General features: G+C 43.1%; 1 protein-coding gene across 9 annotated transcripts in view; it reads left to right on the top strand.

The window, feature by feature from the left end:
- LOC140191242 (GEM-interacting protein-like) overlaps positions 1-18,701 on the top strand; it is a 120,726-nt gene that overhangs the window by 62,939 nt on the left and 39,086 nt on the right. For all 9 annotated transcript variants that reach the window (XM_072248457.1, XM_072248451.1, XM_072248453.1 and 6 more), the window contains one exon: positions 6,741-6,866. In XM_072248457.1, coding sequence (XP_072104558.1) covers positions 6,741-6,866 — 126 coding nt within the window. The remainder of the gene's footprint in view (positions 1-6,740; positions 6,867-18,701) is intronic.

The raw sequence follows: 18,701 nt of genomic DNA, 5'->3' as shown, positions 1-18,701 counted from the left end.
AACCTCAATTTCTAGTTATATCAATTATATCAATTATATCTGGTGACCAATTATATCTGGTGCAAAGGTGTTTTTGGATTCGTCTTGGATAAATAAACCATTATCACCAGGATACCCGGAGTTTAATTGGCCCAGAAACTAAGTAATTCTGCCCGAGGTACAGCTGAATGTGATTATCTCCTGAACCAGAGGTTGATGTTTTCTCAAATGGATGCGCAGTAGGGACTGCCTGTTCATTATGTGAAGGTTTACTCACACGGCAGAAAATACCTACCGCCGGGAAATCCACCCGGACGGTCTCCCAAATGCTCAATTGTATGCATGGGCTCGCTGTAGTCAGGCAGCCGTAATCTGGGGAGAAATCTTACCTCCAGTCTTAGCCCCAGAAGCATAGGTGACTCACTGAACCAACCAGTAAATGTCGCCGAAATTTCAAGCACCCACAATAGCCAGAATGTGGAAAATGTCATCAGAGTCTAAGCATTTGGGGAATTAAACACAGAAGGTGTGGCTGGAGCCAGAATGGCTGTGATTTCCTTCGTCGGCTCAATGCAATGACGAAGAGGTAGTTGCTAATAAGCTGCATGAATAGTATCATGTGCGACAGTGTCTTTGAAAGATTTGGATGATCTGCTTATTGAAGAGGTATGAATAAACTATCAAATAGCTGTGTTGCCAATATACAGAGGCTGCTTTTGTGTTCCGGGATTTTGGCACGTTCCTTGTATGGGCTCCTGACTGAACCGGACTATCTGGCTCTTCTGCATTTTTAGTAAGTGTGTCAAGTAGTCAAGAACAGTTAGTACAGCACTATCTCAGAGATAATCAGCGTATGCCAGCCTCAGCCTGGAGCCAGTGCAGTGGCCCCATTACAAACGCACGCTCTTCTCTTTACTAATGTAATGAAGACTCACGCAGGCACACTATTGCTTTGTTTCCTGTGTCAGGTAGGTAAGTTGCGACACGTTTATACACAGATTCTCTGATAGAGTACACGTCTTCGATGTCTTTCAATGACCTGAGTACACAGCAAAATTTCAGAATCTGCACGTAGACCATCAATATTCTCCTTAAAATTGTGTTCAGAGAAAATTTACCTTTAGACTTTGTTACAGAGATAGGCACACTCTACAGATTAGGCTAATCTAGAGGGACTGTAGGGTGTGATGACTGTGGGACAGGTACATAAACCCAGAAGGTGTCATGGAGGACACCAGAGTTCAAAGTAATTTTATTTTTTTTATATATATATATATATAATATAATATATTTGCTTGTGGGCATGCACAGTAAATTGAAGAAACACAATAGAATCAATGAAAGAGCACACCCAACAAGAAGGACAACCAAACCAATGTACAAAGGACAACAAATACCACAAATACTAAAGAAAAAAAATAACAATAATAAGTAAATGAGCAATAAATATTGAGAACATGAGAACAGTCCTTAGGCTGTGGAAACAGTTCAGCGATGGGGCCGAGTGAAGTTATCCTCTCTGGTTCAAAAGCCTGATGGTTGAGGAGTAATACCTGTTCCTGAATTTGATGGGGTGCTACCTGAAGCTCCTAATACTTCTTCCTGATGGCAGCAATGCGAAGACAGCATGGCCTTGGTGGTGGGAGGTGGGGTGTCCTTACCCAGAGAATTCTCATCCGTGATCCTCGCTGGTGCTTACATACAGCCAGCTTCAGCGGCTGAATCGAAGTTCGTGACAAATCAGCATATAGGAGGGAGATTGAAAATCTGACTGAAAGGTGCCACAACAACCTCTTACTCAATATCAGCAAGACAAAGGAGCTGATTATGAGCATAGCAGCACTTCTGCTGAGGAGTTTATGAAGATTCAGCATGACATTTAAAACTTTGACGGACTTCTTATAGATATGTGGTGGAGAATATATTGACTGGCTGCATCACGGCCTGGTATGGAAACACCAATGCCCATGAATGGAAAATCCTACCAGGCCATCACAGATAAAGCCTTCCCCATCATTGAGCTCATTTACACAGAACATCGTCACAGGAACGACACATCCATCATCAGGGACCCCCACCACCCAGGCCGTGCTCTCTTCTCACTGCTGCCATCAGGGAGAAGGTACAGGAGCCCCAGGACTGACACAGGTTCAGGAACAGTTACGATCCCTTAAACATCAGGCTGTAAACCGTAGGGGATAACTTCACTCTCCTCTTCACTGAAATATTCACGCGACCTATGGACTTATTTTCAAGGACTTATTATCTCCTGTTCCCAAATATTTATTGTTATTATAGTTACTTAGCTGGCTGGTGGTGTAGTGGTATCATCACCGTACTTCGAGGCATATGGTCCTGAGTTCAAATCTAGCCAGCTCCTTGCAATGCTTTCCATCTGTGTTGGGTTGAGCATTGAAAAACAGTCAAAATGCTTCAGAATTGGCAAAAACACTGCCCAAAAAGCAACAACAATATATTTATTGTTTATTTATTTATTATTTCTTTTTTTTTATTTGCACACTGTTTGAATGCACAATTTGTTGTTGTCTTTCATTGATTCTGTTATGGTTATTATTCTATGATGGATTTATTGAGTATGCCTGCAAAAAATGAATCTCAGGGTTGTATATGGTGACATATACAGTATGTACTTTGATAATAAATTTACCTTTAACCTTGACAGATGCTACTTATGTGACAATACATGCATCCAGCAATTATAAAGTTCTTGCAGTTTGTGTGGACGAGTGCAGGATCTAGGAAGGATGAGTAAATAAACTACAGTAATGTTGTGGGGCAGCGGGAGGGGGGTGGTGTCATTCAAGCAGGGGGAGTGAAAGGTAATGTTGTAACGCAAGGGCGGAGTGTAATTAAGAGGACAAACAATATTGTTGTAGCTTTAAAGGTCCTGCCTGGTGCTGAGTTTAAGGACATCTACTTGAGAGGAACTTAAGGCAAGAGGGGAAAGATCCACTTGCGAACCAACGATAACAGCTAGAACTAAGGAAGAGATTAGGCTGAAGGATGAGCAGCTAAGATTCCTATTGAAAAGCAGAATCACAAATTTTATACTCTTCGGATTATTACCCGAACCTTGTGCAATTGTGCAGGATGATTATAATCAGAAGATGGAAGATCTGTGTGGGTGAAACGAATTTCAATTCATGGGACACCAGCCATAGTAAAGGGAAAGTGGGAGCTGTTCTTCTGTGATAGACTTCACTTGAATTGGGCTGTGGCCCACATCCTAAAGAATGGAGCAGCTAGGGGTGTAGATAAGGCAATAGACTAAACAATGGAGCGGGAGTCATTAATAAATCCTCAAAACTTACAGTGGTATTGTACTGTAGATCAAAGGAATAGTAACCTAGCAGTAGACCAAGCAAACTAAACAAGCAGTAATGAAGTGGAAGAAGAAATCATGGAACATGTTGGAAATGCTTTCCTAAATTAGATTATTGGGGAATTAATGAGGGAACCGAAATAAAAATAGAATCTACCGGAAACAATGTAGGTCTGGGAAGAGAGAGACAGTCAGCATTTCAGATCAAAAGCCCTTCATCGGAACTGAAAACAGTGCAAATCAGTTACAGACATAACATCCCCATTCAAAGAGAAGAAATGGCGTGTTAACCTGACATCACCATTTGGGAGAATGCCGAAATCATTCAGGGGGTGATTTCAGTACTCTTGGGAAATTGTACAAGGACAAGGCAGAGTCAACTTAAGCTTATTAAAGAGAAACTAAATTTGATAGTTCTGCGTCTTTTTGTTTGAGATTGTAACTAGTGGATGAAATAAGAGGGAATTTGATGTATTTGATCTTGCAGAAGGCCTCTGATTCAAAGTATATTTATTATCAAAGAATATATGCGGTATACAGCCCTGAAATTCGTCTTCCCCACAGACAGCCAAGAAACAAAGAAATCTATGGAACCCATTCAAAGAAAACCATAAACCAACCCTCCCCCACCCCCACATGCAAAAAAAAACAAATCTTGCAAATAATAACAAAAAAAAATTAAGGAAAAATATAAAACACAATCGAAAGTGTCCAGGCAGATTCAGTTCAGCTCAGCGTCCATTATCTGCAGGTTGCCCCATTCAAAGTTGTCCAAAATAGCAACAAGAAAAAGGAGCAACCAGAAACCAGAAACACATCATAATGTGAACTACAGTGTTCAATCCACAAACCGCATTGATTAGGCCTTGCCCAAGACCCAGAACTCCGGCCTATCTTCCGACAGGAGAGGGGAAGAGAGGGAGAGAGAGAGATTCTCTCACATGGATGTACCTTCCCTTATCGACAGTGAGCAAGAGGCTGTTAGATGGCGCTGAACACCCGCTGGCCTTCCGCACATGCCTTGATAATTTCAAGGCACTTTAATTGACAAGATCGGCGAGGAATGCAGCATATCATGGGCTCGTGAACCACCTCCAGGCTTCTCAGTCTCGAGGCTGCAGTCTCTGCTCTAAGCCTCATGGAACATCCTCGGAGACAACAAAGTGCCAGATCACTCAATCGACCCGAAAACACGCTACCAGAACTGTAGAGCACAAGCTCCAAGAGTAGCAGGACCACACTTGAAAGAAAAAGACGGAAAAAAAGTAGTTTCGTGAACCGTCTGGAGGATGTCTCCCTTGATCGCCTTGTTCACAGGTGCCATCTACTTCCGGAAGATAAGTTGCCACTCAATGGATTAATAAACAAAATTAAGGCAGATAGAATTTGGGTAAAGTAATGGAATGGATTGAGGATAGTTAATGACCATAATGCAAACTAAGGAATAGTGGATCATTTTTAGGTTGGAGTCTGTGACTAGAATGGTACTACAGCAATCAGTGCTGGGGCCCGTGCTCCTCACAGTCCACGTCAGTGATAGATCTGAGGGGACTAGATGTAATATACCCAGGTTTGCCAGTGTCGCAGCTCAGAGTGGCAGCTTGTACTGTAAGGAGAATATAAAGAGACTGCAGGAGAGATAGGTTAAATAAATTGCCCCAAACATTGAAGGTGGAATACAATATGGAAACTGAGAGGTTATTCATGCAGGTAGAAAAGCAGAGTAATTTTTCAATAACAAATGAAAGCTGCTGGTGTTCCAAGGAATCTGAGTATTTTACATGAATTAGGTTAGTAATTAGGAAAGTAAACATTATGTTGCAAGAGGAGTTCAGTAAAAAACCAAAGACATCTTACTGGACTCTGGTGAGAGCACACTCAATGCATATAATAATAATAATACCTTTAGTTATAGAATTCTTTTCATACAGATGATGCAGTTCAAAGTGTTTTACAATAGGATAAAAGTGCAAACATGAAAATAAAATAAAAATAAACATGAAATAAATGACAAATAGATGTTAGTTAAAAGCAAGGTTAGATAGGTTTTGAGCTGGCATTTAAAGGTACCAACTGAGTCTGCATCCCTTAAAGTTTTGGATACTGAATTCCACAGTTTAGGAACTTCGTTCAAAAAAGCTGCCCTGCCAATTATGGTACAGTATGGTCCCCCTGTCAACAAATTGATACACCTGCACCATAAGCAATGTAACAAAGGTTCCTTAGATTAATTCTTGCTGTTAGGGTTTGTCCTACAAGCAGAAATTAAGCAGACTTGTTCATCTCTCTCATTGAGGTGAGGTGATCTCATTGAAGCATTCAAAACTTTCCGAGGCTTGACAGGGCAAATATTGGGATGTAGTTCCCCTGGGTGGAGTATCTAAAACCAAGGTTCACAGTCTCAAAAGTACACTTCAGATATTTCTGCCTGAGGGAATTGTGGAGTCTCTGTCACTGCAGGTACTCGTGAGTAAAGTTAATAAAGTTTTGGTGGTTTTTTTGGTTAGTAAGGGGAACATGGAGTCAGTGCAGGGCAGTAAAGTTCAGGTAAAGGATTAACAATGATCCTATTAAATGGCAAGGCAGATGGGAGGGGCCAAATTGCTTATTCCAGCTCCTCGCTCCTTTATTAGTATGAAATAAACTTTTCTTCAATGGTCAGTCTCACGTCCACGGGCATTACCTTAAAATTACAGGCAGCTCGTCTCTCATCAGCAGGTTTATGTTTTTTCACTGGTAAAGTGATGACGTTGTATTACACAACAGGTTGTTTATGACGTGGAATGCACTTCCTGTAACGGACTTTAAGTTAATTCAACAAAAATTTGCATAAGGGGATGGGATAGAATACTTAAAGAGAAACTTTAGGGAGTTCTGAGAAAACATCGGTATGGATTCAGTGAATCCATACACTTCTACAACATTAATTTATACTCCATTCCCAAGTTCCTCAGCTCAACTTCAGACAATCTGATCACAACCAACCTTTGGCTTCCCACCAAAAACAGAAGACAGTGCCTATAATATTTAAATGAGTTTATCACACAAAAAAATAGTGAATCTGTTTGCTGCTTTAACTTCTATTCTCATCACAATATGCATCTTGCTCCTTCCCTGTCGCTAGTTCCCTACTGTGTGCTATTTCTGTCAACCACGTATCCCATTTGTAACCTTTTATATTTATCTTTGTTCTTCCCTATCTGGCAATTTCTTTCTCCTGTACAGATTTTATGTGTTAATTAATCCTATTCTTGCTATCCTCCCTCTGACAGTCACCAAGAGATATTGCTACTTAGTGCTGTTAATCTCTTGATAGTCTCCAAGGTCAGATCATGTGGGGCCTTCAGCTGTCTGTCAGGCCCTGCATGTAACAAGCCATCGAGACTGATGATCCAGTGTCTCTTCACTCTCTCTGCAGTGCAAGAGGCTGATGAAATGCTGCTGAAGTGTGTAGGGGGTGTCGATTCTGCACTGCTCTATGCCAAACTCTGGGCCAAGTACACAAAGGACCTGTTGTCGTGGATGGAGAAGCGGACTTCTGCTGGTGAGTGATATGACGAGCAAGTCGGCGCCGCGCGGTGGAGAGTGAAGTGCAGTCGGTGTTTCTTAATCATGGGCCTGTTGCGTTGCTGGTAATTTGAGGTGGGTGTGTGTGTGCGTGTGGGCGCACTGTCAGCACTGGATAGAAGAAAAGCAGACACTGACGTTGACACACTAAAAGGTTGCTATGCCTTCAGAAACGGTGTTACTGGCATTGGCAGCGGGAATCGCTGTGAGCACGTGTGACCGTGGTCTTGTACTACTGTGCTGGGTTGGTGGTACTGGTGGGACCTGAGAAATGTCTCTCAATATTGACACTGCAGTTTCAATGTCAGTACTGTGCTGATGTGGGGTACTCTGTCAATATCGCTTGGGTGGTGCTGGGATGGGGGTGGGGGAGTGGTTGGTTGTTTATACTCAAGTAATACAGAATTAATGTCAGATGAGAGTGCTCACTGCTGGTGTTACTGTGGGGAAAGTTGTGATGTCTCACTTTAGTGTCAGTAAGGCTAGGGAAGACATTTTGGAGGCCAAGTCATTGGGTATATTTAAAATGGAGGTTGATAGGTTCTCGATCAGTAAAGGAGTCAAAGGTTACGGAGAGAAGATAGGAAAAATTGCGTTGAGAGGGATAATAAATCAGCCATGACGGAATGGCCTAATTCTGCTCTTTTGTCTTATGCTCTTGCATTCTTGCTGTTATTATCACTGTGACTAAAGCAGGGCTGACTTGACACCACCCACACACAGCTTCTTCCTCCACTGCACAGAGTGCAGAGACACCACATCACAAGCAAGGGAGTTGTCGCCTTGGGAGGGTACATATTCTCAGTGGTGGTTCTACCTTATAGGAGCAGTAGCTCTTCCTTGGTGTCTAATCACCGGGAGCGTGATGGGATAAGGTGCGTATTGTTCTGAGAATGGCTGTGCTGGTTAGTTTGGATATAATGAGTGGTTCTGTTACTATATAACGCTGCAGTACAGATTTTGCTTCTGTACCAGATATGAGCACGACACTTGTGAGCATAAGACCACCCCTCTCTTTTTGTAGGGATGTACATCAATCAAATACACCAAGTCTTTTAGGTACAAAAACAGACTGAAAATACAGTTTGGCTTTGAGTTGGTTCACACCTAATATAATATAAATGAGATATTCCTCCCATCCACTGAAATATCATCAGGGGACTTACAGCAAAAAAAGAGCTCATTTCACTCTGCCAGTTCCTCCTCTGTTGCGTAACTGCTTTGATGGTAAGGCTCTTCATACAGTGAATTCTGTGATGTCTTCCTCCTCCTTTAATTGTGGCTTCCTTTCTACCATTGTTATGAGCCATTGAGAACATCTTATCTATGTCCACACCTCTGTTGTCATCCCCCATCCTAGATACAGCAGGTATAGTGTTTTCTTGGTCTTCACTTGCCCTCTGACCAGCCTCCAAACCAAACAAGACATCCCTTTTCCATTTCCACCACATCCAATGAAGTTCCAGCACCTATACGTCTCCCTGTCCACTTTCAGCATTACAGCTTGGCCGACTTCCTGGTTTAGTTCCACCACCACTCCCCTTCCCACACACTTTCCTACACAGCTGAAGAAGATACAATACCTTCCGCCCAACGTCCAGGGACATAAGTAGTCCTTTAAGGTAGAGCAGTAGATTGAATGGTCACTTTACAGAGGAACCTGCACTCAGTCCATAAAATGACCTTCAGATTCCAGTTGCCTTGATGTTAATTCTCCATCTCTCTCTGGCTGTGCCCAATTCATCTGCTGCACTTCACCTTCTGTCTGGACATACTATAGGCTTGCAGTTTCAATATTAAGTACAACAATTTCAGATATTTACGTAATTATCTCTTCAGCACCCGCCCCACATCCATGCCATTCTACACAATTCCCAACTGCCTGTGTTAGGACTGTATGCTTCTATGCCTTGCCTAATGAAGTGCCTGTCTAAGTGTCATTCTACTACCTCCTTTAACAAGATCTGGATATCAGCCACTCGGTATGAACAAAACCTTTCCCTCAAATCTCCTTTAAATCTCTTTCCTCTCGCACCTTAAATCTTTGGCCTTCTAATTGTGAAACCCCTCCTACTGGAAAAACCCACCCATTCTATGATTCCCGTAATTCTGTGTACCTCGGTCAGGTCACCCCTCACTCCAGGGGAAAGAAGCCCAGCCTATTCAATCACTCCCCAAAGCTGATGTACTTCAATCCAGGTAGAATCTAGGTGAATCCCCTCTGTACTTTCTTCCAACACAACCACATCTTTCCAAAAGTGCAGCAACTGGAAAATGCACAGTACTGCAAGAGTGGACTCATCAATGGACTGTAACCTTGCCAGATAACATCCCAACTTTTATATTCCATAGCTATGAAGCCAAGCACGTAGTGTGCCTTCTTCACCATCTGTGGTTGTCCATTGCACCCAGCGTTCCCAATGTGGTCTACTCTACAATGGTGAGACCCAACGTAAACTAGAGGACCGCTTTGTTGAGTACCTCCGTTCCATCGGCCAAAACCAGAATTTCCCAGTGGCTAACTAGTTTAATTCCTATCCCCATTCTGATCTGGCCACAGTGAGGCCACTTTCAGCGTGGATAAGCAACACATAATATTCTGTATAGGTAGCATCCAGCCAGATGGCATGAGTATCGATCTCCCCCATTAATTTTTTTTCCATCACCCCCCCCCCCCCAACCCTTCCCTTTTCTTCTATTCCCCACTCTGGCCTCTTATCTCTTCTCCTCACCTGCCTGTCACTTCCCCCGGTGCCCCTCCTCCTTCCCTTTCTCCCATGGTCCACTCTCCTTTCCTATTGGATTCTTCCTTCTCCAGTCCTTTACCTTTCCCACCCACCTGGCTTCACCTATTACCTTCTGGCTAGTCCGCCTTCCCCTCCGTCACCTTTTTACTCTGGCATCTTCCCTGTTCCTTTCCAGTCCTGAAGAAGGGGTCTTGGCCCAAAATGTCAACAATTTATTCATTTCCTTAGGTGCTTCCTGACTTGCCAAGTTCCTCCATCATTTTCTGTGCTGCTGATCATCACTTTCAAGGAGCATTGAACTTGAACTCAAGGGTTCCTCTGTCCAACGTTACTCTGCTATTTGACTTCACAAAATGCATCCCCTGGAACTAAACTCCATCTGCCAATGCTCTGTTGAACTTTACATCTAGTCAGTATCTGCCTGCAGTCTAAGGGAATTTCTTATGACATCTAATGCCTATCATCAAGGATCCTCCCATCCAGGTCATGTCCACTTCTCACTGCATTGTCAACTAGGAGGTACGGAAGCCTGAAGTCCCACACCACAAGGTTCAGAAAGAGCTGCTGTCCTGCGGCTATTGGGTTCCTGATCCAAACCTACACAAAACAAATCCTACCTCAGCAATAGAACATTAGATTATTAAGACACGTAGTCTTCTTTTATTGTCATTTAGTAATGCATGCATTAAGAAATGATACAATATTTCCTCCGGTGTGATATCACAAAACACAGGACAGACCAAGACTGAAAAAAACTAACAAACCCACATAATTATAACATATAGTTACAACAGTGCAACAATACCATAACTTTATGAAGAAGTCCATGAGCACAGTAAAAAGTTCAAAGTCTCTCAAATGTCCCAGATCTCACGCAGATGGGAGAAGGAAGAAAGACTCTCCCTGCCATACCCGACCACGGTCCGACTCTGAGTCATCCGAAAACTTCGAGCTCTGATCAGCTCTCCGACACTGAGTACTGAGCGCCATCTCTATCTGAACCATTTGACCTCCATCTCGGTCACCAACAGCAGGCAAAGCCGGGGATTTTGAGGCCTACCCTCCGAAAAATTCCCGACCGTGCAGTAACGACAGCCGCGAATGAGCGTTTCAGAAATTTCTCCAAATGTTCCTCTGTGCTCTGTGCATTACAGACCCGCTCTTGCATTATCATGCACCTGTCTTTGATTGTGCCTGTTTTTGTCCTGCACTCACGTCCAGCTTTTGCAGCGTTTTACACTGTATAATATGATCTTTATTCTGTGTTTGTGCATTTGACAATAATCTCAGACTAACCTCCACCCCCTTGATACTGACATGTTCCAGACTATCAGCATACTCCTCCTTAAACTCACTATCCTTCCTGTTCTTCTCCTTGGTGAATACCATGGAGAAGTATTCGCTTAAGGGCTTGCTCACATCCTCGAGTTTCTAAGTGAGTCATTCTTTCCCTGGCCCCCCTCTTACTCCTGATACCCAGTTCTGCTATTAAGTTACCCTTCTAAAATAAGATCATCTTTTCTCTTTCCACTCCCACCATTTAATCCACCAAGCACTTCCTACAGCTTTGACTTCCAATTAATTTTTTTCACCTCTCTTTGTTTTCTCTCACTTGCTCACTCACTGTCAAGATCAGTCCTCATTAATCTATCAACCGGGTGGCTTCAGCACCTTATGATCTTATTAACCCTGGCATTGCCCTACTAGAAATATTCTCTTGTTTTAAAACATCCTTTCACTACACCCTGCAAATGAAAACTTTTTTTTAAATCTTCCGCTTCAGATGTAAGTGCTTTGATTCTACCCCAGCAATGGAATACTGTAGACCCCCTCTTGCACCTCTGTGAACTTGCTTTTCTTAATAGAACATAGAACATACATAGAAGAGTACAGCACAGAAACAAGCTATTCGGCCCACAATATTGCGCCAAACCAGCTAAAAATCAAATCAAAAACATCCAAACGCTAATCCCTCCCATCTATAGGACATGGAAGGATATTTACAGTAATGTCTTGTTATGCAGTTGTTTTCTTTGCTTTTCGCTGACATAAATGAACATGTTCTGTGTCCTGTCTGCATCTATGTGCCCTGATGCTGTTCAATCATTGTAACACTCCCTCACTATATTTGTGGACGACAATAAACGACTGGGCCTGAAACATTAATTCTGTTTCAATTTCCATAGATGTTACCTGATCTATTGAGTGTTTCTAGCATTTTATTTTGTTTTCCTCTTCTTCTCTTGGAATTTATTTCTGTGTCTTTTGGATTGCACAGTTTCCCTTTCACCTCACTAATTGCTTTCATGGTACCTCTGATCACATTGGACTAATGCCAGTTCCAAAATAATTACACAGTTGCTAGGGTGTCATTTCGGGGAAAGCCAGTACTGCATTTCCTCAAAGTATAAGAAAGGAAAGAGGAATTAGTGGCTGTTTATTTTAACCAGAGGAATAAAAGCAGACCAATTTTGGGACAGTGCTTCTGAAAGAACTATGCCAGCATTTATTGGTTATGATTGCAATAAATTATAATTCAACAAGTTAGTGGCAGGTAATCAGAATTATAGACAATGAATATTGGGAGGCTGCTGTAATAACAGAATAGGTAAAACAAAAATGTAACTGAGCAGAATAACAGAACTTGATGTTTAATGGACACAGAAGATTTAACACATCGAAAGGAAAGGTGACTGTGCAAAGAAAGTCCTTTTACCACATATGTTTCTTTTGAAGGGTCGGGCAGCAATAGGAGAAGAAGTTCGTGGGTATGCGAGAGATTTAAATGGAATTAGTGTTCATAGATTTCTGATGGTCAAGGTGGGCTGAGTGGCCTGTATGACTCTATTAAACATTTTAAGGTTAAATAGGTTCAGTAGTATACTTAGACCCACAGTCATGTCATTTGGGCATTTAAAATGCCCTTGAAAACAGCATTGATCTAATTTAAAACAAGGTTCTGTGTTTGTTGTGGAAGATTCACATTCCTTGTCAGACCAAAGCTTTTTCAAGCAGGGACTTCTGGAAGCTGTGAGAAATGACCATGGATTTTAGTGTATCTCACAAAGCACACAACATAGAAATGGGGTAACGGATCCACACTGGATTTATATTTCATTGGAAACTCTTCCCATCTTCCCTCATCCAAATCATCTGCATAATCTTCTATCAACTTCTCCCTCATACTTGTCCAGTCAAGATTTAAATGTATGTTATTTATTTCCATCATTCCACGTGGTGGTGATTTTCTTGTGGAGTTGCCTATAAATTTATTGGTGACCATCTTACATTGCTGGCCTTGTGCTGTGCTATTCCCACATGCAAACATTCTTTTACAGTCCGCTCCATTTTAAAGACTTTGAATGGGTAACCACTCAGCCTTTTTCTCAAAAGAAAAAAGAGCCAGTCTCCCCTTTCCTTTTGTGCTAACACACGCGTTTTTGTTAACATACTCGTAAAGTATTTTGGGCCATTTCTGTTGCGTCACATTATTGCAGTGTTGGCCAACCAAGACACGAAACAGGATTAGCATAGATGCCCCTCTGCCATGCAATTTCTAAAATGGACATTGAAACCATAAACACTTCCTCACTACTTTGTTTTAAATTTCTGATTTTGCACTACTTAATTTAACTGTTTAATAAATACTGTAATTCAGTATTTTTTCTACATTTATCATGTATTGCATTGTACTGCCGCCACAAAGTTAACAAATTTCTCAACAAACACACTGATGACATTAAACCTGATTTTGATTCAGATTCTCCACGTCTCAATTCTATTCCTCTGTGATCGGATAGAGAATCTGAGACTCCAGATACCTGCACTGATGCTGGTGCTGTCCGAGAGGGTGGGGAAGGCTTGCTAATCATAGCTGGTCTATCTAGCAGGGAGAAAATGGAGCCGGATAGGGGGTGCTGGGGGGGGGAGGGGTTAGGGAAGCACTATCGCCGGAAACTAGAAAGAAACACAGAATGTTGGAAGTACTCAGCAACTCTAAAAGAGAGAAAAGCAATGTTAACATTAGAGATAAGTCCTTCCCTTTCCCATTCCCATTCCGATTCCGTTATGTCCATCTATGGCTTCCTCCGCTGTCATGATAAGGCCACACTTGGGTTGGAGGTACAATACCTTATATTCTGTTTGGGTAACCTCCAACCTGATGGCATGGCGTAAAGGTAAGCGTAAATGAGCTGGGGGCTTGCTGTTCTGGTTAACAATGGATGGTGCAATCCGGGGTATATTACAATCGAGGAACGTGTTTGTAGACCAGATATTGAACTTTTTGCTGTTGGACTCCGGCCATATTCCACCAAGATACAACACTGGGCGTCACGGGAGGTTGTTCCTGCCTGTGGCCATGGAACTTTGCAGCTCCTCCCGCGGAGGGTCAGACACCCTGAGCCAATAGGCTGGTCCTGGACTTATTTCCATCTGGCATAGTTTCCCTTTTGACGTTTGATTGTTTGTGGTTTTTGTATTGCTATATTTACGCTCTATTCTTGGTTGGTGCGGCGGTAACGAAACCCAGTTTCCCTCGGGATCAATAAAGTGTATCTATCGATCTATCTATGAACATCGATTTCTCAAATTTCCAGTAATGCCTTCACCCCCCCCCTTCACCATTTCCCATCCCCTTTTCTCCCTCTCATGTTATCTCTTTGCCTGCCCACCACCTCCCTCTGGTGCTCTCCACCCCCCCCCCCATTTTTTTCTTTCTTCCATGGCCTTCTGTCTCTTTCACCAATCAGTCCTAGCTCTTTGCTTCATCCCTTCCCCCTGCAAGTTTTACCTATTGCCTGGCGTTTCTCTCTCCCCTCCCCCTACCTTTCAAATCTACTCCTCAGCGTTTTTTCCGCCAGTCCTGCCGAATGGTTTCGGCCCAAAACGTTGACTGTGCTTTTTTCCATAGATGCTGCCTGGCCTGCTGAGTTCCTCCAGCATTTTGTGTGTGCTGCTAGGATTTCCAGCATCTGCAGTTTTTCTCTTGTTTGTTATTGGAGATAGATAACCTTGCATCAGAAACAGCCATTTCTGACAACTAATTGGAAAGGCTGGTTATCTGAAATTGTTCAGTTTGAACCCTGAGGGCTAAAATGTGGCCACACAAGAGGAGAGGCTATTCCTGCATTGAGACAGTGTAAGAGTCTTAATGTGGAGAGGCCGAGGTTCAAAGAAAATTTATTATCAAAGTATATATATGTCACTATACACAAACCTGAGATTTGTTTTCCAGCAGGCATACTCAGTCTAACGGAGAAATATAATCAAACTAATGAAAGACTGCATCCAACAGGACGGACAAACATCCGATGTGCAAATGACAGCAAATTGTGCAAATACAAAATAAGCAAGCAATAAATATCGAGAACATGACATGCAGAGTCCTTGAAAGTGAGCTCGTAGGTTGTGGGAACAATTCAGTGATGTAGTTATCCCCACTGGTTTAAGAGCCTGATGGTTGAGGTGTCACGACCCTTACTGAACCCGGTGTCGTGAGTCCTGTGGTTCTTGTACCTCCTTCCTGATGGCAGCAACAAGAAGGGAGTATGGTCTGGGTGGTGGGAGTCCTTGACGATGGATGCTGCTTTCCTGTGACAGCACTTGGTATGGGTGTGTTCAGTGTTGAGGAGGGCTTTATCTGTGATGGACTGGCCCTCGTGCACTACTTTTTGTAGCTGGCACAAAAACTTTTTAAGTGTCTGGTTGTGGCAGTGGGATGGAGACTTGCGGTGATAGGTTGGAAGCCTGCAATCATTCGATCTGTGCTAGTTTCCCCAATGCAGGGGTGAACATATTGTGAACATTAAGTGCTGTTAGTTGGGGGGAAAAAAGGAGGAATTTTTTTCTCGTAGGAGCGTTTGGAGAACTGAGTAACGAGGAGACCTGAAAGAACAAATTGTCACATTCCTACCTGCAGCTATTGTGAGGAACAGTTGTTGATAGAGCGATAAGATTGGAGTTGGGGAGCAACAGTCTCTTTGGGGATACTGGGAGGTGAGGGGGATTGGAGTTGGGGAGAGGCAGTCTCCTTGGGGTGCTGGGAGGTGAGGGGGATTGGAGTTGGGGAGAGGCAGTCTCTTTGGGGTGCTGGGAGGTGAGGGGGATAGGAGGGGAGAGGCAGTCTCTTTGGGGTGCTGGGAGGTGAGGGGGATAGGAGGGGAGATGCATTCCCTTTGGGATGCTGGGAGATGAGGGGAATTGGAGAGAAGAGGCAATCTCACTGGGGTGCTGGGAGATGAGGAGGACTGGAGTTGGGGAGAGGCAGTCTCTTTGGGGATACTGGGAGATGAGGGGGATTAGAGTGGGGGAGAGGTGGTCTCTTTGGAATGGGAGATGAGGAGGACTGGAGTTGGGGAGAGGCAGTCTCTTTGGAGTGCTGGGAGATGAAGGGGATTGGAGTTGGGGAGATGCAGTCTCTTTGGGATGCTGGGAGATGAGGGGAATTGGTGTTAGGGAGAGGCAATCTCTGGGAGGCTGGGAGATGGTGGGGATTGGAGTTGGGGAGAGGCAGTCACTTTGGGATGCTGGGAGGTGAGGGGGATAGGAGGGGAGATGCAGTCACTTTGGGATGCTGGGAGGTGAGGTGGATATCTAGCAATAACACATTAGAGGTGATGAAAGTTACAGAGGACTTGTTTTAGGAGTGCCTAAGGTAGTCCTGTGTTGAGTTCAGCATTGACAGGCAACTCCTGCAATGCTGCTGGTGCCAAACTATATTGGTCTTTGCTGTTCCTTTGGATTGGTCAGCTGCGTGGAGAGGGGGAGCCTGCTGCACAGACAACAGCTTGGTCTTCGTATAGTGCTGCCTTGGTTTGTGTATCAACTTTGTAGACAGCTAGGACACAACATCTGCGATTAACCCTGACCAATGGGGGGCCTCATGTTTTATTTGGAGATTGATAGGGGGGAAATCCCAATCTTTTTTTTGGGTGGGAAGAGACAGTAAAATCTGAACGGAAGGAAATAGAGCAGATGTGACTAATAACCCAGGCAATTAGGGCAGAGGGCAAGCTATAATTATGAAATAAAGGCAATGTCTCAAGCAGATGTGAACAAGCAGAAGAAACTGGAAAAATAAAATGGAGTCCGAGGCCTAGTGCAGAGCCACAGGGCCGTGTGCTTAGCCCCCTGCTCTACCCTTCTGACTGTGAGGCTAAGCACAGATCAACACCTTACTTAAGTTTGCTGACAACACTACCGTCATTGGCTGAATCAAAGGTGGTGATGAATCAGCATATAGGAGGGAGATTGAAAATCTGGCTGAGTGATGCCACAACAACAACCTCTCACTCAACATCTGCAAGACCGAGGAGCTGATTATTATCCTCAGGAGGCGGAAACTGGAGGTCCACCGACTCATCCTCATCAGAGGTGATGAACTTTGGCAATTTTAAATTCCTTGGTGTTATAATTTCAGAGGATCTGTCTTGGATCCACGTGTAAGTGCCATAATGAAAAAGCACGGCAGCACCTCTGCTTTCTGAGAAGTTTGTGAAGATTTGGCAAGTCATCTAAAACCTTCACAGTCTTCTATAGATGCATGGTGGAGAGTGTAATGACTGGTTGTATCATGGCTTGGTATGGAAAATCCTTCAAAATGTAGTGAATACAGCCCAGTCAATCATGGGTGAAGCCCCCTTATCGTTGAACACATCTTCATGGAGTGCTATCACAAGAAAGCAACATCTATTATCAGAGACCCCATCATCCAGGACATGCTCTCTTCTTGCTACTGCCATCAGAAAGAAGGCACAGGACCCTTAGGACTAGGTTCAGGGACATTTATTACCCTTCATCCATCAGACACTTGAACCAAAGGGGATAACTTCACTTGTCCCGTCATTAAAATGTTCCCACAACCTATGGACTCACTTTCAGGGACTCTTTATCTCCTGTCTGGAAATTATTTCTTATTTATTATTACTATTTCTTTCTCTTTGTATTTTGTGTTTTCTGAGTTCGTTGGCTTTTGCACACCCAAGTTGGGGTCTTTCAGTGATTCTATTATGGTTATTATTTTATTCTGGGTTTATTGAGTATGTCCTCAAGAAAATTAACTTCAGGGTTGTATGTGGTGACATATAAATACTTTGATAATAAATTTACTTTGAACAACATTCTTTTCTTGTATAAGTAGCCTAACTCCAGAAGCAAGGCTGTACCAGAGACTCAAAATGAGTGATCTTGATGCCTCATTTGCAACTGTGCTTATGGTGGTGCCCTTGGTAATAATGATTCAGTTGTTGGAATAATGTGAATTCATACAGATCTTTACAGATAACATTCTTGGATTCACTGATTTGGACTGATGGAGTAGTGTCCTAGAATTCGGGAAATTGGACACCTTCTTCATCACATTTATTTTAAAATGTCTACATAATAGCTAATTCTCAGCTGTACAGGATCTAGTTACCTTTGCATTTGGAACTGGTCTGGAACAGCTGAACATAATTCATGGACTATGAGCTGTGTGCCGTTCAATAATCACCAAATTTCCATGTTGATAGACCTTAATTTTAGATTAGATTCAACTTTATTGTCATTGTGCCGAGTACAGATACAAAGCCAATGAAATGCAGTTTGCATCTAACCAGAAATGCAAAGAATAGTGTTATTTACAAAATAACTGCGAATGAAAAGTAAGTGCTACAGCACACAAATATAAAAGTACTGAGACAGTACAATATGGGTGCAATACTGCTTAGCGCTGTGATGTGAGGTTCAGCAGGGTCACAGCCTCAGGGAAGAAGCTCTTCCTGTGCCTGCTGGTGCGGGAGTGGAGGCTCCTGTAGCGCCTACCAGATGGGAGGAGAGTAAAAGGTCCATGGTTAGGGTGAGATGCATCCTTGATAATGCTTTTCACCCTACCCAGGCAGCGTTTCAGAGTCTGGAACAGAACTGGTTCTGGAAATATTAGACTGCTGTGACATCAACACTTTTAAAAATGTGAGCAACAGGCTGTTTCAGAATAGTCATCTTTGTGCTAATAACCGGACAAATGCCGATCAGACAAAATTCTGAAGCCAATCATGGGCAAGGAGGAAATGAACTAAGAATCCCAG

The sequence above is a fragment of the Mobula birostris genome, chromosome 32 (assembly GCF_030028105.1).
Source record: "Mobula birostris isolate sMobBir1 chromosome 32, sMobBir1.hap1, whole genome shotgun sequence".
In the NCBI taxonomy this organism is placed as follows: Eukaryota; Metazoa; Chordata; class Chondrichthyes; order Myliobatiformes; family Myliobatidae; genus Mobula; species Mobula birostris.
Note: the sequence above shows the minus strand (reverse complement) of the source record. Positions and strands in the feature narration are given on the sequence as shown.